General features: G+C 44.1%; 1 protein-coding gene and 1 long non-coding RNA gene across 7 annotated transcripts in view; one reads left to right on the top strand and one right to left on the bottom strand.

The window, feature by feature from the left end:
* LOC102400552 (low-density lipoprotein receptor-related protein 2-like) overlaps positions 1 to 12300 on the bottom strand; it is a 42335-nt gene extending 30035 nt beyond the window's left edge. For 5 of the 6 annotated variants that reach the window (XM_044937531.2, XM_044937625.2, XM_044937576.2 and 2 more), the window contains exons 1-8: positions 12006 to 12300; positions 8750 to 8863; positions 6996 to 7115; positions 6141 to 6380; positions 4931 to 5044; positions 3468 to 3587; positions 1858 to 1983; positions 563 to 766 (exon numbers count right to left, since the gene is read on the bottom strand). In XM_044937531.2, the coding sequence (XP_044793466.2) occupies positions 563 to 766; positions 1858 to 1983; positions 3468 to 3587; positions 4931 to 5044; positions 6141 to 6380; positions 6996 to 7115; positions 8750 to 8863; positions 12006 to 12300 (1333 nt within the window). The remainder of the gene's footprint in view (positions 1 to 562; positions 767 to 1857; positions 1984 to 3467; positions 3588 to 4930; positions 5045 to 6140; positions 6381 to 6995; positions 7116 to 8749; positions 8864 to 12005) is intronic. The other variant, XM_044937555.2, reaches the window with a different exon arrangement.
* Positions 12278 to 21940, top strand: part of LOC123332179 — a 91441-nt gene continuing 81778 nt past the window's right edge. Inside the window, exon 1 of the long non-coding RNA XR_006548943.2 lies at positions 12278 to 12409. This is a non-coding gene — a long non-coding RNA (uncharacterized LOC123332179). The remainder of the gene's footprint in view (positions 12410 to 21940) is intronic.

Raw genomic sequence — 21940 nt, 5'->3', positions numbered from 1 at the left:
AGGTATTCCCAGTATACAGTGGGCAGTAAGGAAAGACAAAGGCCTTAGGAGAAGTATAACCAAGACACCCAGGAGAATGTGACCTCAGTTTGGGACAATATTCATTATCAAAGTTTTTGATATTTTTTCTGGGAAGGCTGTGATGAATGCTATCTCTTAATTGCCAGCAGAGAATTCTTGTACATCCAGGACTATGCTAAGCCCTTCTTCCCCGTAATCCCCACACTTACCCAATGAGACAACTGCTGTCATCTTCATCTTTTACATGGTGGTTCAAAGGAATTAACAACTTGCTCAGGGTCATATACCAAGTGATGGAGCTGAGACTAACCTTGGCCTGAGCCCACATCTCTATACTTTCCAAACTGCCTAACAATCTCATCTCAGGTTATGCTCTACCAAGCTCCTATAGAACCAAGCTACATAGACTTAAATCAAGATTTTATGTACTCTCATGATTCATGACAAGTGAGTCACAGAAGATGTCCAGATAAACATATATTTCTCACACCATGTTTAAGTAGCTTAAAGAAGCTAGAGCTCTTAATATCAAGAAATATACCTGGATAGAGAGAAGCAGGGTTTGGCTTCCCAAGAACAAACACATTTAAGACTTCATCCACCCAGAAGTACATGCTTCTCTCTAGATCATATGCAACAGAAATAGGCCTTGATTTTACAGGTATCAGTGTCTCATAGATGCCTGTTCCTCGATCCAGGATACCAAGTTCTCTATCTGCTGCAATAAGAATTTTAACAGCATCATCTGCAATAGAAGTAGAAGGTGACTCATGACTATGAAACTTCCTTTCACACCATTCTCCTTAACTAAAGACATTGACTAGTGGCCCATGCCAAAACCTACTTATCTCTGAAGTCTGGACTAAGGTGGATCTAAAGGAGACCTGGTTGACCACCTGAAGCCTCAATTCCTCCTCTGAACTCTGCTGCTGCTGCTAAGTCACTTCAGTCATGTCCGACTCTGTGCGACCCCATAGATGGCAGCCCACCAGGCTCCCCCGTCCCTGGGATTCTCCAGGCAAGAACACTGGAGTGGGTTGCCATTTCCTTCTCCAATGCATGAAAGTGAAAAGTGAAACTGAAGTCGCTCAGTCGTGTCTGACTCTTTGCGACCCCATGGACTGAAGCCTATCAGACTCCTCCGTCCATGGGATTTTCCAGGCAAGAGTACTGGAGTGGGGTGCCATCGCCTTCTCCGCCTCTGAACTCTAGCACATTGAAATGAATCTTTGGAACTTTTCTGCCTGATTTCATATTCAGCCCCTTACCCCAAGACAGAGGTCCTCTCCAGGCCTTATAGACAATAGCCAAATATAATTAAGTGTCCCATCGTGGAAGGGGCACAGGACAAACTAAGATCATCAGTTGGTCTCTGGAGCACCTAGCTGTAGATCCTACAGAAAAACTAAACCATTGTAAAGACAAGCATGTGTGCTAAGTCACTTCAGTCATGTTTGACTCTTTGTGACTCGGGGGAATGTAGCCCATCAGGCTCCTCTGTCCATGGGATTCTCCAGGCAAGAATACTGGAGTGGGTTGCCATGCCCTCCTCCAGGGGTTTTTTTCCAACCCAGAGATGGAACCCATGTCCCATGTCTCTTGTGTTTCCTTCTCTTTACCACTAGTGCCACCTGGAAAGCCCAATCATTTTAAAGACACATAACAGCAACTGATACTCAAAACTGATCAACTAACATTATAATAGCAGTTTCTTTATGGAAAGAGAGGAGTCATCTCTAATACCAGACCCTGAAGTGAATCGTCTATATCACTCTTACCTAAATGCTGCTAAGGATAGAGCAGGGCCTCCACGTTGTTTATGGTACTGAAACTCACCTGAAACTCGACAGTCAGTGCCATTGTGGAGCTGGTAACCTTGAATACACCCACAGGAGTAAGAGCCGCGTGTGTTATGACATAGCTGGCCGCAGGGGCTGTATGCCATCGAGCACTCATCCACATCTGATGACAGAGAGTTGGAAATTAGCGAAGACTGAGGAATGATCTCAAGTATTTTTGTTCTTTGGGGCCACCTTTCAGATGCTCATGGAGCATGCATTAAGTGGAGATGACTGTGTGGGTCCTAGGATAGAAAATCCCCATGTCCATAGGATTCCTATGTATCTGAGTGCATTGCAGCAGAACCATCAATACACGGACCCTAGATGTGCATCCCTGTTATTCTAGCAGCATTTCTGGGGACGTGACCATCTCAAGCCAGCCAGAGCCCAATTTAGAATGAGCTGCAAGGATGTGCAGAAATCAGAACCCATGTGCATTGCTAGTGGGAATGTCAAATGGTGCAGCCTCTATGGAAAAGTTTGATGGTTTCTCAAAAGTTAAACATAGAATTTTTCATGTGACATAGCAGTTCCCCTAGTGTTATATACCCAAGAGTATTGAAAGCAGGGACTCAATGAATGCTTGCACACCAGTGTTTATAGCAGCATTGTCCACAATAGCCAAAGGGTGGAAATGACCCAAGTGTGCATCAATATATGCATGGATAAACAAAATGTGACATACGGTCATCTCTTGGTATCCACAGGGGATTGGTTCCAGGACCCCCAGAGAATACCAACATCTGTGGATGCTTACGTCTCTTATATAAAATAGTTTGGCATTGGCATATAACCTATGCACATGCTCTCGTATACTTTAAGTCATCTCTAGAGTACTCATAATCCCTAATACAATGTAAATACAGCAAATTCAAGTTTTGCTTTTTGGAACTTTCTAGAATCCCATACCCCACACCACCCCCATCCCAGTATCTTCAATCTGCAGTTGGTTGAATCTGCAGATGTAGAGCCTGCATATACAAAGAACAAACTGTATGCATACAATGGAATATTATTTGGCCTTAAAAGAGGAGGGAAATTCTGATATCTCTTCAACATGAATGCACCTTAAAGACAAGCTAAGTGAAGTTAGCCAGAAACAAAATGACAAACACTGTATGATTCCACATATACATAGTACTGAAAGAAAGTGAAAGTGAAGTTGCTCAGTTGTATCCGACTCTTTGCAACCCCATGGACTGTAGCCCACCAGGCTCCTCTGTCATGCGATTTTCTAGGCAAGAGTACTGGAGTGGGTTGCCATTTCCTTCTCCAGGGGATCTTCCCGACCCAGGGATCGAACCCAGGTCTCCCACATTGCAGGCAGACGCTTTATCATCTGAGCCACCAGGGAAGCCCAATACATAGTACTAGAACAGATAAATTCGTAGGTAGAAAATCAATGAAGTTTACCAGGGAAGGGGGACAGTTATTGCTTAATGGGTACAGAGTTTTTGTCTGGGATGATGAAAAAGTTCTGGAAGTAGTGTGATGGTTTCACAACACTGTGAATGTACATCAAAATGCCCATTAAAAATGATGAAAATGGTAAATGTTATGTTAGTCCAATGAGAACTTGTAAAGATGAGCCAAAAGAATTCTGACCTCCACAGCTCTGACCATCGGGCTGTAACTGCCATCCGGCTGCACATGAACACCGGACACCCCAGGGTGAGTCCCTGCACTGCCCCTCACAGCCCCCATTGGCCAGAGAGCAGTTTTTCCCTGGTAGAGACAGACAGGACAGTGGTCAGTACAGATGAACATGGTCAGGATCAAACGCTTTATAAACCATGCTGTGTCACAACCTTCCATACTTGTGTGAGGAGTGGATGACTGGCTCAAGATAACCTTTGACCCCGCCCTCTTCCCTAGGAAAGTGGAGGCATTGTGGGGAGACCAGAGAAGAGGGAAAGTTAGGAATCACAGAGCTGGGGAAAGGTGGAGCATCTGGACCATTCCAAGTGTTGGTGTACGGTTCACCCATGGAGGGCCCAGCCACCTCTCCTATTTTCTCTAGAATCTATAGACAGCTGGGACCATTAGTTCAGGAAGTGATATAATAATTTATTAATCCCAATGAATTATCTATACAGGAAGAGAAGCCTGTATTTTGGGTCCTACTGTTTATGCTTTTAGTATCTCTTAAGTGCAAAGCTTCTTTCACGGTCTTTAACAGTACTAAAGGAGCTTGCACCATAATGTCTAAGATTGATATGGGGGGAAATGAGAGGGGACAGATGACTGGGGACAGATGCCCCTCTTCCTCTGCCCTAACTGGAACCACCAGGATTTAAAAGTCAGAGCTGCGAGCTGCCTGTTCAGAAGGTTCCTTCTCATCAAGAAAGTCTTTCTCAGTTCTTTTTTTTTAAATCATTTTTAATTTGAAAGATAATTGCTTTACAGTATTGTGTTGATTTCTGCCAATCAACTTGAATCAGCCATAGGTATACCTATGTCCCTCTTGAACCTCCCTCCCACCTCCTTCCCCATCCCACCCCTCCCAAACTGATAGAGCCCCAGTTTGAGTTTCCCGAGTCATACAGCAAATTCCCACTGGCTATCTATTTTATATATGGGAATGTTACTCTCCATAGATCCCATGTTACTCTCTCCATACATCCCTCCCTCTCCTCCCTTCTACCCTCAACTGTGTCCATAAGTCTGTTCTCTATTGTCTGTGTCTCCATTGGTGCCCTGCAAATAGGTTCATCTTTCCTCAGTTCTTTGGCTAAATGATTTGCTTCTTTGTGGCAAAGTTTATGTTCTTTATTCCAGAATTTTAGGAGCCCTGTAATTTGGGGGCTATTTAGCTAATCTAGTTCCATAAAGCTACAACATAGAATGGCCCTCAGTTTTTACAGGTCAGGTAACATTTCCTCGAATTAAGGAGACCAAAGCCAAGGGCTGGAACTTGTAAGGGATCCATCACTGAAGGATAACTGCTTCTAAAGGAGTTTGAGCCCAGGAGTTGTCTCAGAGAGTAGACCCCCATGATAACTAAGGTACTGGCTTGTTTCATCTTACTCTCCTCTCCCCCATGTTAAGCAGAGCAATTGATTTCTTACCACATGTGATGGGTTCATCAGTACCATCTGTGCAGTCCACTTCCCCATCACACATCAGGGATTCTAGAATGCATTTCCCCTCATCACATCCAACCATGCCTTCTGGACAGGAAGCTGTGTAGGAAGTTAAGCATTCTTTTCATTAATATTTGGGGTGGTAGTAAAAATAGACAAGTCTTACAGCCGGGAAGGGAGGTAGCACTATTTCTATAACCCAGGGCAAGTCTAGGCTGGAAAGGAAGTTATCTTTTTAAGCAGAGTTTTCAGGAACTGGGACTTAAGATTCAATAGCAACAATGTTAAGACATCAGGGCACTGGATTGAAATTGTATTAAAATTGAACTGAGCTAGGCCACTCCAGTATTCTTGCCTGGAAACTCCCATGGATGGAGGAGCCTGGTAGGCTGCAGTCCATGGGATCGCGAAGAGTCAGACAGGACTGAGCGACTTCACTTTCACTTTCATGCATTGGAGAAGGAAATGGCAACCCACTCCAGTGTTCTTGCCTGGAGAATCCCAGGGATGGGGGAGCCTGGTGGCCTGCCGTCTATGGGGTCGCACAGAGTTGGATGCAACTGAAGTGACTTAGCATCAGCAGCAGTAGCAGCATTAAATAGTTCTAATTGAAGTCATATTAAAGTCAGATAACATGAGCCCTAAAAAAATACTCTCTTAAGAAACCAGGTTATAAATTACTATAAAAAATGTTAGAATCTGAACACATTTTCTATTACAGATTTAACTCTAGAGAAGAATAGTGAAAGGTACTGAAGTTCATTAAAAAAAATGGGAGGTTCTGCTACATTATGTATTGAGGATAAAAAAAAAAAAGGAATATAGCAATCACCATGTTTGGGGGAGGCTTTCTATTTTTTAGTGACGAATGTTCTCTTTCCATATTCACCACACAAGGATATAGGCATCTGTTAGGAGACTGCCTCCGGATGCTGGCGCTCAGGTGTTCTGCGAGTTGGCCAGACTTGAAAAGCGAAAACAGTCTAGGCCGTGCTGCCTGTGTCCACTGCAGTTGCTATTTAAGCACTGCTTTGTGTTTCCATGGATAAGGAAATCTTGGTTATTGCTAGGAAACACCCCATGTTTAGATATAAGATGGGAGTCTCAGTCATAGGGATTAAAGCACCGCTTGCAGAAAGGAGCCCACGTGGTCCAACTTTTCCTTTAACGAAAGGTGGGGCGGGCCGAGACTCACCACAGCCCTGCTCGTCTGAGGAGTCCCCGCAGTGGTCCACGCCATCACACCGCCAGCTGTCCGGGATACACAGCCCGTTCCTGCACTGCCACTGCCCACTCAGACAGCGGTGCTGGGGGCAGAGCGCACCCCCGAACCGCCCTCCACAGTCCTCACTGACATCGCAGGGGTCCCAGGCATCTCGGCACCGCGGATCTCCTGGACACTGGGTTTTCGGATGTGGACATGCCGTCCTTCTCTCTAAAAGGCAGGAGTTAGCGGGTAAGGTAGAACACCCCCGTCATGACCTTATTATTTAGGGATTTACTATTTGCTCATGAATTTAAGAAAACCAAGAATGGGAGGGGATGGAAGCTGTCAGAGATGTGGCCATAATTTTGTGATCTGACATTTCACCCCAAAATAGGTCAATAAAAATAAGTCAATAAATAAGTCAATAAAGCTAATCATCTTTTTTTTAAGACTTTTTTTTTCGGATGTGATCCATTTTTAAAGTCTTTATTGAATTTGTTATAATATTCTTTCTGTTTTATGTTTTGGTTTTTTGGCTGCAAGGCATGTGGGATCTTAGCTTCCCAACCGGGATTGAACCCACACCCTTTGCATTGGAAGGTGAAGTCTGAACCACTGGACTGCCAGGAAGTCCCAAGCTAGTAATCTTAAGTTTAGGTAGTTTTGAAAAATGGATAAGTGAGTGAAAACAGTCATCTGCAATATGGGAGACAATGTAAAGTCTGGGTTTAGCATATAGGCAGAAGACTACTTTGTGATGGGCTTCACTTAAGACAGTTGATGCTAATCAATGCAGCTAATAAACAGAATGTGACCGAAGATAAAAAGATAAGCTGTACATACCGCAGTTAACCTCATCAGAGCCATCTAAGCAGTCGCCAACACCGTCACAAAGCCAGTGGGAGGAAATACATCTTCCGTCATCACACTGCCAGGCCTGTGGGTGCCCCCGACACACCTCCTCTGTGGGTCAGCGGCGGTGTCCAAGGTGAGGAACAAAGGAAGAGGTGCTTGTCAGGGCACTATCAGCTTTTAAATTTGGATTTCTTATCAGGTATTTTCATTAGCAAAGGAATAATTCATTCCTGATTTGTCCCTGAAGTGAACCCTAAACCGGCCCATCCTTTTATGTACTTTTGACGACATCACTCAGTAGCCCTACCTTGCGGGCAATCAGTCAGCGGATCGGTAGACATCGCCTCATATGTCTAGATATAGATATACATATATGGTTGAGTCTCTTTGCTGTTCACTTGAAGCCATCACAACATTGTGAATCGCCTATACCCCAGTACAAAATAAAAAGTTAAAAAAATAAAAAATCTAACATCTCTTTCCCATTTTTCTTCTAGAACACCATTGTCCACTAAAACCTTCTGTGACAATGGAAGCATTTTACATCTCTGCTGTCCCAAATGGCAGTCATCAGTCACACGCGGCCATTGAGCTCTTGAAATGTGGCTAGTATGATCCAGAAATTGAACTTTATTTGTATTCATTTAAAGAAATTTAAATCCTCACATGTGGTTAGTGGCCCCTAAATTAGTTCAGTTTTATAGGTTTACTACTGTGATTTCTTTTGACGTTTGAGACTCCATTAAGACCTCAGGCAACCTGGGAACTGGGGTTGGGGGCTTACTTAGACCTTCAAGTATTTCCACCAAAGTCTGACTACAGGCTGAAGCAAGTCAACTTGAGGAGCTGGGCTGAAGTGTCTGGGGGGCTTGAGCACAAGGCATTTCTGCAAGTCTGAAGTTTTACCCTAACCTTTAATAGTACACATTTTGATATCCAAGATTTCATGTTAAATTACAGTAAGTGACCAGCCCAGGGATGTGCATGAGGGGGGCACTCACCCAGTGCTGTGGGGCTTTTCCTCTTTTAATGAGGAACATCTGCCCTCATATTCACTGCACCCCCAGGTGCCAGGCGCCAAGTGAGAGGCTTTCCTCACACAAGTCCTCCAGCCTCCTTTCTGGGGTTTTAAGTTCTCTCAGCAGAGATGGACTCGAAATTTATTTCACGAAGACATTTACCAAACGGCTGACTGACTTCTGTTGATTTTATAGTTTTTGTCCCCAACTTACAAGCTCTTTTTCAGTCACATAAAAGCTCTAAGCATATAAAAGTTGAAGTAGTTTACTGTATATAAATTGTGTACACAATTGTGTACACACAATTTTATATACAATAAACACACTTTTATATACAATAAACTACTTCAACTTTTATACACAACACACAATTGTGTACACAATGCAGGGGTTTTCTATCAATGAATCCCTATAGTATTCCAGTTTGAGTAACACTGTCTCAGATGTTTAGGTCTGAATTTAAGATGAGGAGCCAGACTCTTGCTGGATTTTTCCATCCCAAGTCTCCCTCCACATGTTTGCACAGCAGGGTTGCCAATACTTTAAGACACATCCCTGGCCTTCCCCACCAAAAGCCTGCAACAACCCAGAGCTCCCAATATTTTAGAACACTTCCTAAGAGGGTGAAAAACCAAGAGAACTGTCAACGAGGCATGTAGCACTATGGACCAGGTGTGGGTGAGTGCATGATACATAACACAGCACAGCTGGGAGACGGCTTACCGCACTGCTCGTCAGCCCCATCCGGGCACTCCTGCTCTCCATTGCAGAGCCAGGCCACAGGAATGCACCTCCCACCACATGCAGCTTGCCTCGTCGCATGACACTGTATTTCATCTGCATTGGATGACCAAGAAGCAAAGCCATCAGTGTTCCTGGCTTCCTTGGGTCCAGGAGACCTTTTCATGATAAGCTGAAGTCAGTGTTCTCTTTGGAAGGCCTTCCTGACTACTACTGAGGAGAACGCTAGCGAGTTCAGTACCCTAAAAACCCATGCAATTTCACCAGTGATGATCCTTGGGGACCGTTCTTTCTGATGCTGTGGGGTTGCTGCTGGAGGGCTGTCATTCACCTCCTCGTTGTCCTGTTAGAATGGCTCAGATTTGTACTTGTGCTTTGACAAGATATGACTACTTCCTCCAGGTCTGATTTGGTCTTAAAAACTCATGGTATGAAGAGTTGCAAATTTAGAGGTTTGGGCTCAAAACACTTGACCATACTTTACTTTTGTACTCTTGCCTGGAAAATCCCATGGACGGAGGAGCCTGGTAGGCTGCAGTCCATGGGGTCACTAAGAGTCGGACACGACTGAGCGAGTTCACTTTCATTTTTCACTTTCATGCATTGGAGAAGAAAACGGAAACCCACTCCAGTGTTCTTGCCTGGAGAATCCCAGGGATGGGGGAGCCTGGCGGGCTGCCATCTATGGGGTCGCACAGAGTCGGACACGACTGAAGTGACTTAGCAGCAGCAGCAGATATAACTTTAAGTGAAGTCAGGGTTTGGGGTCCTACATGGCATCTTTATAAGCTTCTAGCAGCCTGGTTACATACACTTGAGTTTTCGGTTATTTGCAGGGCATTGATTTATAGTATCAGTTTTATTCACATCATGAACTTGAGTTTATCAACTATGCATGATTAGTGGTCAAATATGTCTGTTATGGATTTGGTGCTCAGAGGAAAACACTGGAAAGGCCTGACTGTATTTAGTTTACTTGTTTGTCCTAACTTTCAAAGAGAAAAAGTCAATCCTTGGTTCCAAGAAAATATAAACTACATGGTCCATTCAGTAGAAGTTTCTGCAAGACACAGTGAAGACCCAGCAGTCCTACCCCAGGGACCATGTGTGCACGTGGATGGAAAGTTGTGTGCAAAGCCATGTGATGGGAGTTGACAATGGAAGCCCACTGCATAGACTTCACCTTCTTTGGTAAAGACCAGACCTTAGCCTTACTTATATCCATCTAAGATAATTCTTTTAGCATAGTTACTCAGTGTTTGATTTTAAACTGCTGGCTTATATATTGCATTATAACTGAAAGACTCAGAATGAACTGGTTATTACTGAATAGCTCACAAGTTTGCCAGCTACTCACACACTATCCAGGCGATGCCATTTAACTGGACCAAAACCATCCATCTGAGAGCAGGTAAGGTCAGCAACCCCTAAGGTGTATCCCAGGCTCAGTCGTCAGGCTACTCAGTTGGAGTTTGGTTAAAATACTAACAATATCATCCTGGGAGATTTACTGCCTCAGTTTTTCTTGTCTATAAAGTGAAGATAGTGAATACGTAGTACTAAGAGGAAAATTCAAGGATTAAATGAGCACAAAATCACTTGGCATAAACCCAGCAAATAAATGCTCCTGGGCTCTTTTGCCACCTCTTCTAGCAGATCCTTCCAGAAGGATCTCAGTTAGGGTTGCAGTCAACCCTCAGAGACTTGCATTGCTAGGCGAGTCCCACCTAGAACACTATTCTGCCCTGGGGATTCTCAGTCTGGAGACCCAGTGTGCACATGGATTCTGCACACCATCTGTAGATGAGTCTCAAACATGACTTTTCAAATTTAGGTATATGCTTGCTGTGAATAAATTTAAACTTTACTAATCTAATTACATATTAAAATTACAGTAGCTTTCTCATGAGAAGGCAATGGCACCCCACTCCAGTACTCTTGCCTGGAAAATCCCATGGACGGAGGAGCCTGGTAGGCTGCAGTCCATGGGGTCGCTGGGAGTCGGGCACGACTGCGCGACTTCACTTTCACTTTTCACTTTCATGCATTGGAGAAGGAAACGGCAACCCACTCCAGTGTTCTTGCCTGGAGAATCCCAGGGACGGGGGAGCCTGATGGGCTGCCATCTATGGGGTCGCACAGAGTCGGACATGACTGAAGCGACTTAGCAGCAGCAGCTTTCTCATAGTCTGTCAATATACAAAGTATATTGTGTACAATATACAAAGCAGATCACACACTTTTCTACAACAGACGTCATAAAGATGTCTTCACACCAGAAGGCTTCGGGAAACACTGCTTAGTGAAAAAGGCAAGTAACTTTAAATCCCATTTCATGAGTGGGGCAGACACACACGTGGAAGGGCTTCCTGCCACAACAGAGACCCTCCACCAAGTTAGGGGAAAACTCCGAGCGTTAGAATCGCTCCTGGAAGACAAACAACTCAGAGATGGAGGGCCATCTCCTGCAAACCAGTTCACAGTATCTTGACCAAGAAAGTGCCTGCGTACTTGAACAATTGATTTAAAGCCTACTTCCATCCTTGAGGGCCAATCAGGAACACCTGTCAGGAGAGATGCACTCCCGCAGGCCAGGTGGTCTGACAAACGCTGGGCAGCTCCTGCACCGGCTAAGTCACCAGCCACCGACCCTACGGGAGCTGAGGGTGTCTCGGTCACCCTGGGACCCGACTCAGCTCTCCTCTGCCTTGCGGTCCGCCTGCATCTAAGTGGTATTAACAAGTGCCGCTCCAAGTTGCTTGCTAACGGCACCTCAGGACCAGGCTCCGTCGCCCCCGCGGCTGTTGGTAGAGAGAAGCATCTCCTCCCAAGGTTTCGGGCCTCCAAGAGGCTAAATTTGCTGCCTGGTTAAACCTTGGCGGCGGGCGCATCAGAGACCCGGACTAGAAAGCCAATCCCAGTCCCCGGGACGCTCGGGGAAGAAAGAACCTAGGAGGGAGGGTGTGCCAAGCACTCAGGTGCGGAGACAGCTTCCTTACCCTGAGGCTTGAGGGCCAGAGAGATCAAGACAATCAATTGGTCCGCTGAGCCAACCTACCCAGCGGGCTTGTTAGAGTTAAGGACTGAGAAAGAGGGGCCCCTCCAGATGGTCCAGCCTCGCCCTCCCGGATAAAAGGTCACCGCAGGACCGGGGAGACGCGGCGCACTCTTAGTGAAGGCGCCCCAAGCTCTCCTCTGCCTCCACCCCTCAGCGTCCCTCCCCGGGGGCCCCACTCACCGGTCGTGGAGCCCCCGAGGCCGCCCAGCACGGGAAGCAAAAGCAGAAGGAGCGTCTGGCGTCCCATGGCCGCGAGGGGACAGCGCAGGGACCCCGGCGCGCGGCGCGCTGCGCGTCGATGCCGCGGGCGGGCGGAGCGCCCCGGGCGCCCAGGAGGCTTTAACTCGCGCTCCCGCCCCTCAAGGGGAACGCCGGCGGCTGTGGGCGGGGTGTGCGGGGAGTTGGCGCCTCCAGATCCTCGAGAAGAGCAGCGGGGACGCAGTGGGGCTGCAGACTGAGCCGGGGCGCCTCGCATGCGTCTCCCCCGGAGATGACCGGCGACCGTGAGTGCCTGGCACCCTCGCGCCCCTCCTGCAGCAGGACAGCAGACACTCAGATGATTCAAGGTCCTTGTCACACTTAAGGTAGGGGTGGTCGACCATACTTAAGGATTTTCAAAGTTTGTTTTTTTTTAAAATTAAGTATAATTGATTTACAACATTCTGTTGATTTCTGCAGTACAGAAAAGTGGTTCAGTTATATATACGTTTTTATATTCTTTTCCATTACGGTTTATCAGAGGATACGGAATATAGTTATCTGCGCTACACAGTAGGACCTTGTTGTTTGTGCATTTTATATATAATAGTTTGCATCTGCTAACTCCAAACTCCCACTCCATCGTGCCCCCCCGCCCTCCCTCTTAGCAACCATAAGTCTGTTCTCCATGTGAGCCTGTTTGTTTCCCAGATATCATTTGTGTGATATTTTATATTCCACATGTAAGTGATATCATATGGTATTTGCCTTTTTCTTTCTTATTTCATTTAGTGTGATCATCTCTAGTTCCATGCATGTTGCTGCAAATTTTACTGAACCAAACTCGGGTCTGCTTGCCCCAGGGCAGTAAAGGCAATCTACTAATTTCAAACACCTGGTGGTGGTAAAGGCCCTTAGAGCCTTTATTACAGGGCCAAGCAAGCCGTCCAGGGCAGCTAGTGCTTAAAAGACCCAAACTCCCAAAGGCTTTCAGGGAAAGGGTTTTAAAGACAAGAGTGAGGGAGGCGGGTTGTGGGGTGTGTTATCAGCTCCTGGACGTTCTTCTAATTGGCTGATGGTAAGGTAATCAGGAGTCAACATCACTAACTTGGGTGCACCCGATCTGGCATCTGCTTGCTTATGGGAAACACATGAATAGTTATCTTTTCCACCTGGTGGCCCTTTTAGTATCTGCAAAACAACTCAAAGGACATGGCTCAGAATAGTCTCTGTAGCCCTTGAGAAACTAAAGGTCCTTGATTTTGTTTAATGATTAAACTATTATTATTTTGTCTTGCTTCATTGTTTTCCTTTCTTTCGGAATTTTTTCACTTTGATTAAATTTATTCTTTGAAGTTTTTTTTGCAGACAAAAAGCAGGCTGAGGACATGAGAGTGGGGGTAGTTGATCTGGGAAGGCCCCATAGGGTCCTGCTGGGTTGTGCAAATGTCATTATTTTGTTCTTTTTTATGGCTGAATCATATTCCATCATATATATGTACCTCATTTCCTTTATCCATTCATCTGTTGAACATTTAGGCTGTTTCCATGTCTTGGCTATTGTGAATAGTGCTACTATGAACATAGGAGTACATGTATCTTTTTGAATTGTAGTCGTATCTAGGTGTATGCCCAGGATTGTTGAATCATATGACAACTCTAGGTTTTTGAGGCACTTCCATACTGTTTGCCATAAATGGCTGCATCAACTTACATTCCCACCAACAGTGTAGGAGGGTAACCTTTTCTCCACACCCTCTCCAGCATTTGTTATTTGTAGACTTTTTTTTGAAGATTTATTTTTTTTATTTTCGGTGGTGCTGGGTCTTCGTTGCTGCTTGTGGGCTTTCTCTATTTGTGGAGATTGGGGGCCACTCTCCATTTGTGGTGTGCAGGCTTCTCACTGCAGTGACTTCTCTTGTTGCAGACCTCGGGCTCTAGGGCGCGTGGGCTCAGTAGTTGCGGCTCCCGGGCTCTAGAGCACAGGCTCAGTAGTTGTGGCACACGGCCATACAGTTGCTCCATGGCATGTGGAATCTTCCCAGAGCAGGAATCAAGCCCATGACCCTTGCATTGGCGGGCAGATTCTCAACCATTGGACCACCAGGGAAGCCCTATTAGTGGACTTTTTAATGATGGCCATCCTGACTGGTGTGAAGTGGTACCTTTTTGTACTTCTTTTTTTGAAATTCAAACTATCCTTTTTAACACTTTAAAAATACATTTCAAATTTATTACTCATGCTACGTGAATGATTTTGAAATTGTATTTCTTGCCAAGGTATATGTTGTGTATAGCCAAATGGAAAATATATCTGAAAAGGGGAGCTTTCACACAAACTGACTGTCCAAGTGATTGCTGAAATAAACTTGAGGAATCAAATGAGTAATAAAAAACATAGTGTGTTCATTGTGTTAAAAAACACTGTAACAATAAGAAAGATAACAAAAAGCCTATAGTATCTGTGTATCAAACAAGATGGCATTGGGGCTATGGGGCTCCCATACAGGGCTGGGAAGGTGGCCCCTTCTTCTTGGGAAACAGGCCTGACTTTCTTGGAACTGATCTTGGACCCTGGGTGACATGTCAGCCTCTAGGACTTAGAAGGCTCTGAGCTAAAGCAGGAGAAGGCAATGGCACCCCGCTCCAGTGCTCTTGCCTGGAAAATCCCATGGACGGAGGAGCCTGGAAGGCTGTAGTCCATGGGGTCGCTGAGGGTCAGACACGACTGAGCAACTTCACTTTCACTTTTCACTTTCATGCATTGGAGAAGGAAATGGCAACCCACTCCAGTGTTCTTGCCTGGAGAATCCCAGGGACGGGGGAGCCTGGTGGGCTGCTGTCTATGGGGTTGCACAGAGTCGGACACGACTGAAGTGACTTAGCAGTAGCAGAGCTAAAGCATCTAGGCCTGGTTGGGCCGTAGTCAGGCCTCATAAGGCCCCAGGAAGGGCAAGAGGCTAAGAAGGATGAGCTTGTATGTGTCAGAGGAGCGGGATGACTCAAGCAGACTCTGCATCCTTCATCCAGTTACTGCCCCTGCACTCTTAGGGTGTCAGGTGGATCTGGCCTCTGGCTCTGTTCAAGCAGCCACTTTGCCTCTCAGAACAATCAATAAAGAAAATGCTTGCCACCATGCTGATGGGAGTAGGAACAAGAGGGTCTTGGCAGATACACACTGATAGATGAGCAAGACTGTGAACAAGTTCCTGGGGGTTTACAGGATCAGGAGCACCTCCCTGGGAGCCCAGTCAAGAGAGAAGAGTTTATCACAGGGTGTCATCATTGTAGTTTTGCTTTGCATGTCTCTAATAATTAGCACTGTTGAGCATCTTTTCATGTGCCTGTTGGCCATCTGTATGTCTTCTTGGGAGGAATGTCTATTTAGTTCTGCCCATTTTCAATCAGGCTATTTGGTTTTTGTTATTGTTGAGTTGTATGAGCCATTTGTATATTTTGGAAATTAAGCCCTTGTCAGTCTGTTGTTTGCAAATATTTACTCCCAGTCCTATAGGTTGCCTTTTCATTTTGTTTATGGTTTCCTTTGCTATGCAAAAGCTTATAAGTTTGATTAGATTCCATTTATTTTAACTTTTATTTCTATTGCCTTGGAAGACTGACCTAAGAAAACATTGGTATAATTTATGTCAGAGAATGTTTTACCTTTGTTCTCTGTTAAGAGTTTTATAATGTCATGTCTTATGTTTAAATCTTTAAGGCATTTTGAGTTTATTTTTGTGTATGTGTTCTCACTTCATTGATTTCCATTGACTGTCCAACTTTCCCAGCACCCCTTGCTAAAAACTTTTTCCCATTGTGTATTCTTGCCGCCTTTGTTGAAGATTAATTGACCACAGGTGTGTGGGTTTATTTCTGGCCTCTCTGTTCCATTCATTCATGTGTCTATTTTTGTGCCAGTATTACACTGTTTTGATTACTGTAGCTTTTTACTATTGTCTGAAGTCTGGGAGGATTACGCCTGCTGCATTATTCTTTCCCCTCAGGATTGCTTTGGCCATTCTGGGTCTTTTATGGTTCCATATAAATTTTAGGATTATTTGTTCTAGTTCTGTGAAAATGTCATGGGTAATTTGATAGGGATCACATTAGGTCTGTAGATTGCTTCAGGTAGTATGACCATTTTAACAATAGTCTTCCAAATCCAAGAGCATGAGATATCTTTCCATTTCTTTGAATCATCTTTGATTGCCTTTATTCATGTTTTATAGTTCTCAACATATTAGAACTTTCACCTCCTAAGGTTTTTTGGGGGGAGAGGGAGAGTGGGTTGGTATGATTTTTATGTGTCCACAAAACACCTGGAAACCTCTTAAATAAGCAGACTCTGCTCCTGCATGTCCAGGGAGGAGCCTGAGAAGCTAACAGACTCTTAGGTGATGCGTTTGTCGGTTGCCCTCAGACCTCACTTTGAAAAAGCAAGGGTTTGAGGGCCGCAAACGGAGGGCAACACTATGACTGCAAACCTCTGGGCTCCTGCCTGCATGGACCCCTTGCTGCCTGCTGTCTTCCCACTTGGGCAGTAAGGCCTTCTTGACCCAGGTCTGTAATGACAGCTGAGACAGCCGTCGTCTTTAGCTGGCTATCAGCACGCTGTTAATACTGAGTAGCAGCACAAAAGTCCTGAAAAACACTCTTCCCCTTTTAGCCTCTGTCACAGCCAGGAGGAAAATGCTTTAATAAACAGTTGGGGGGCTTCCCTGGTGGTCCAGTGATTCAGACTTCGTCTTTCAAGATAGAGGGTGAGGGTTCAATCCTCCACAGGGACCTAAGATCCCACATGCCTCAGGGCCAAAAAAGTCAAAAGATAAAACAGAAGCAATATTGTAACAGATTCAACAAAGACTTTAAAAATGGTCTGCATCCAAAAAAGTTGGATGTGAACGTGTATCAAATGTAATGGGTCTGAATCAGAGTCACACATAATCCCCGTAGGGTGGTAGACTTAAAGGACTGGAAGAATTCAGAGGTCATTTTACCCAAATGCTGCCATTTAGGATTGAGATGGTGGATAAAAATGAGACTGCGTGACACATGCCAGGGAGGCTCAGACTGCCCTCCCACCCCCTTCCTCAGCTCAGCTGTGACATTCCTTCTTTCCAGTCTACCAGGAGAAGTAAGTGTCAGATTCTTGGAGAGAACACGATGGGATTTGAATTTAGATGGAAACTGGCAGGGAACATTTATAGTGTCTGCAAATGAAAAGCAGCAATAAAACACCAGAAAAAAAAATAGAAAATCGAATTGCAAAGTGCCTTCTTAGGTTTTATTTGCAACACAGTCCTCCAACAGCTTTCTTTTAAATCATACCTCCTCTTCATTTTCGCTGCTGGTCCCATCAAACCACACTTTGAAGATATCGGAATGCCATATGCTATGGAACTTTAAAGTCATCATAGGCTCTGATTACATAAGCCAATTAAAAGGACCCTTCTGCTTTTAACAAAAATCTAAGATTTATCGATTTCTGCTGAAATGTTCCTGCTTTGGAACCAGATTATTTGAGATGCTTAATAATGTTTGGTGACACAGAGGTGTAAGAATATAGACCAGTTTTCTTCACTGGTCCTCAAAGAGGCATTGAAGCTAGTGGTAAGGTACTTGGGATGGGGGTATGAAAGACCTGGTTTCCAGTCTCAGCTAAACAAGACCTTATGCACACAGAAATAGCACCTTTATTGATGGTATGGGTTAAGAGCTGATGCTCGGATATAGCCAACATCAGCTCTTAACCCATACCATCTGAGGACACCACAGACACAGGTGATAGAAATAAGTGATTTAAATAAGGTTCCTCTTTATCTTTGGACTTCCCTGGTGGCTCAACTATAAAGAATCCCCCTGCCAATGCAGGAGATGATGCAGAGATCAATCCCTGGGTTGGGAAGATCCCCTGGAGAAAAAAATGGCAACCCACTCCAGTATTCTTGCCTGGGAAATCCCATGAACAGAGAAGCCTGGTGGGCTACAGTCCATATGGGTCATGAAAGAGTCAGACATGACTTAGCCACTAAGCAGGTTATCTTTAAATCATTATATTCTCTCTATCGAATATTTTCATGCAAGTCCTATATGACAAGCATGAAAATTCACACCTTCATTGAATTCATTTAACAAATTCTCAAACACCTCCTCTGTTCCAAGCACTATTCAAGTCCTGAGGATACATCAGGGAACAAAAGCAATAAGGTTTACATTCCAGAAATGATTCAGAGGGGCAGTGGTATGTGTAGTTGACCCCAAAGCAGAACAACAGGCCTAATGATGAAAGCAATCTATCTTGTGCTCTGTCTTCTAAACTCAACATGTAGGTTGAGAAAAGCATTCTCCCTGGAGGCATTTGCCAAACCTGCAAAGGGAGGGGAAACAGGTGGTCTCGGGGGCAGAGGGACAGATCAGAGTCCTGGGAGCCTGACGCTGCTGAATTGTGGGGAGCCGAGTGCTGGAGAGTAGGGCTCCACACAGAAAAAGTTTCTGCAGAGGGGTTCACTGGCTGAATTCTAAGCTGTCTCTGTACACAGTGAGATTCTGTGGGTCCAAATGAAGAATGACCACTGCAGAGTTAGTTATAACCTGAACAACTCCTGACCTTGAAAGGGTTTAAGACATTGGAGCAGTTGTTGAACACCTGGAACATTCTGTAGATGCCTACAAGGCCACTAGCCCTTAAGTAAAGGCTACTCATAAAATTATTAAGGACACCCCCCCACCCAAAGAGGTTTTTAGGTACCAAAGAGGTAAAGTATTTCCCTGTACCTATCAATATTTTCTATATCATATATTAAAACAGAATTTTAAACATGATTAATTCACAGAATAGTAAATTGATTACATGTTAACATAAATGACATATTTTTATGAAAAATAATCACACTTCCCAAACTACAAACAAAATTAGGACGGTGGCAGGATTTTACATTTTTGCAAATCTTTTTAATGAGACTGATAGAAGACAGCTGTATTTTCATATGTGGTTTTGTATTCAATCTGTTATGATATGTTGTTTTGGTTGCTGTATAAGAGGAAAATCTGGCCTCACACTGATATGTGTTGGCCACAGAAATATTTCACAAGCCTTTTCAGATCATTGTAAATATTCTTCTTTGATACTGTTATGGGTTCAATAGTGCTTCCCCCCAAAAAGGAAGTCCTAACTCCCAGGATTTCAGAATATTGACCTTACGTGGAAATAGGTTCTCTACAGATTTCATCAAGTTCGGACGAGGGCATTAGAGTGGTTCCTAATACATTATGACTGCTGTGTTGATAAGAGGAAATTTCAGACACAGACATAGAAAAAAAACAACAACAACAAAACACTGTGAAGTGAAAAAGACACAGGGAGAAGGTTATGAGAAGGTGGAGACAGAGATGGGAATTAGGCTGCCACAAGCCGAGAACCATCGGGGGCCACCAGAGGCTAGGAGAGGCAGGGAAGAATTCTTCCTCTAGAGCAGCAGTCCCCAGCCTTGTTGGCAGCAGGGACCGGTTTCATGGAAGGCAATTTTTCCACGTACTGGGATTGCAGGGAATGGTTTCAAGATGATTCAAGAACATTACATTCATTGTGCACTTTGGTTCCGTTGTTATTACATCAGCTCCACCTCAGATCATCAGGCATTATATCCTGAAGGTTGAAGACCGCTGATGGAGCCTTCAGAGAGCTCGTACCTGCTTAACTTCAGACTTCTGGCTTCCACAATGTGACACAATACATTTATGTTCTTCTAAGCCATCTAGTTTGTGGGTTATGTCAGCTCTATGAATAGATACCAGTTAGTATCTATTGGTAATATATATATACCAACACTTAAGAAATTTCTTAAAGGTTAGCTGTAATGTGAAATCTGAAACCACATCAACGAGCATTTTATACTGTCCTTATTAAAATCTATTGGCCTGTTTTATACTGTGGGTGGATCTTCTAACCATGCAAACTGTAACTTCATACTTTGCTCATTTGAAAAATATTGGTTCATTAAGTTATGCTGATATTCCAAATGTTGACACCTTCCACTGCATAATATTTTGAAAATGGAACTTGTTAAAATAATTTCTGATGACATTTGTAGTGATGTTAACTGTTGGGAAGCTATCAAGCTCATGATGATGGATTCAAGTTTTCAAAAATTTTAATTTTCCCTTGAAAGCTCAAATTCTATCACTGGGAAAAAAAACTTTCATTTTCCTTAAAGTGACACATAATCACTCTTTGTTTTTTGAGAAACATGTGTGCCAAGCACACAAATCTGAATAACCAGATGTCTATCAGTCATTCTTTCCCGTAAAAATGATATTCTGTGAAAAGAGTGGCTAGATATGCTTGCAAGTGCACAAGCTTTTTTCCTCCTCAAATCTTGACATTCAGCAGAAGGGCTTAGGCAAACTTCCCATGCATACTGTGTGCTGTGCTGTCCTGATGTAGCAGCAGTGTTAAAAAGCCATGCACTTCAGGGTTAAAATTTAATAAAGTTAATAATTTTTACTACATCATTAAATACATTCTTAAGTGAAACAGGTATATTTTAACACATTATTAACTGGGGGTTATCTGTAGAAACTAACGCCTGCGGCCAGTGATTGCTATGTAAGCAAATATTGAACTGTCTCCAATTAATAATGTTCAGGCTTACAGAAGCAGAAGATTTTAAGAAGAGGTGGCAAGAATACACAGAAGAACTGTACAAAAAAGGTCTTCACGACCCAGATAATCACCATGGTGTGATCACTGACCTAGAGCCAGACATCCTGGAATGTGAAGTCAAGTGGGCCTTAGAAAGCATCACTACGAACAAAGCTAGTGGAGGTGATGGAATTCCAGTTGAACTATTTCAAGTCCTGAAAGATGATGCTGTGAAAGTGCTGCACTCAATATGACAGCAAATTTGGAAAACTCAGCAGTGGCCACAGGACTGGAAAAGGTCAGTTTTCATTCCAATCCCAAAGAAAAGCAATGCCAAAGAATGCTCAAACTACCACACAAATGCACTCATCTCACACGCTAGTAAAGTAATGCTCAAAATTCCCCAAGCCAGGCTTCAGCAATATGTGAACCGTGACCTTCCAGATGTTCAAGCTGGTTTTAGAAAAGGCAGAGGAACCAGAGATCAAATTGCCAACATCTGCTGGATCATGGAAAAAGCAACAGAGTTCCAGAAGAACATCTATTTCTGCTTTATTGACTATGCCAAAGCCTTCAACTGTGTGGATCACAATAAACTGTGGAAAATTCTGAAAGAGATGGGAATACCAGACCACCTGACCTGCCTCTTGAGAAACCTATATGCAGGTCAGGAAGCAACAGTTAGAGCTGGACATAGAACAACAGACTGGGTCCAAATAGGAAAAGGAGTACATCCAGGCTGTATATTGTCACCCTGTTTATTTAACTTCTATGCAGAGTACATCATGAGAAATGCTGGGCTGGAAGAAGCACAAGCTGGAATCAAGATTGCCAGGAGAAATATCAATAACCTCAGACATGCAGATGACACCACCCTTATGGCAGAAAGTGAAGAGGAACTAAAAAGCATCTTGATGAAAGTAAAAGAGAGTGAAAAGTTGGCTTAAAGCTCAACATTCAGAAAATGAAGATCATGGCATCTGGTCCCATCACTTCATGGGAAATAGATGGGGAAACAGTGGAAACAGCAGCAGACTTTATTTTTTTGGGCTCCAAAATCACTGCAGATGGTGATTGCAGCCATGAAATGAAAAGATGCTTACTCCTTAGAAGGAAAGTTATGACCAACCTAGATAGCATATTAAAAAGCAGAGACATTACTTTGCCAACAAAGGTCCATCTAGAGCGACTTTACTTTCACTTTTCACTTTCATGCATTGGAGAAGGAAATGGCAACCCACTCCAGTATTCTTGCCTGGAGAATCCCAGGGACAGA

Source organism: Bubalus bubalis, chromosome 1, assembly GCF_019923935.1.
Source record: "Bubalus bubalis isolate 160015118507 breed Murrah chromosome 1, NDDB_SH_1, whole genome shotgun sequence".
Lineage (NCBI taxonomy): Eukaryota > Metazoa > Chordata > Mammalia > Artiodactyla > Bovidae > Bubalus > Bubalus bubalis.
The sequence above is the reverse complement of the archived record's forward strand: the minus strand, read 5'-3'. Positions and strand labels throughout refer to the sequence as shown.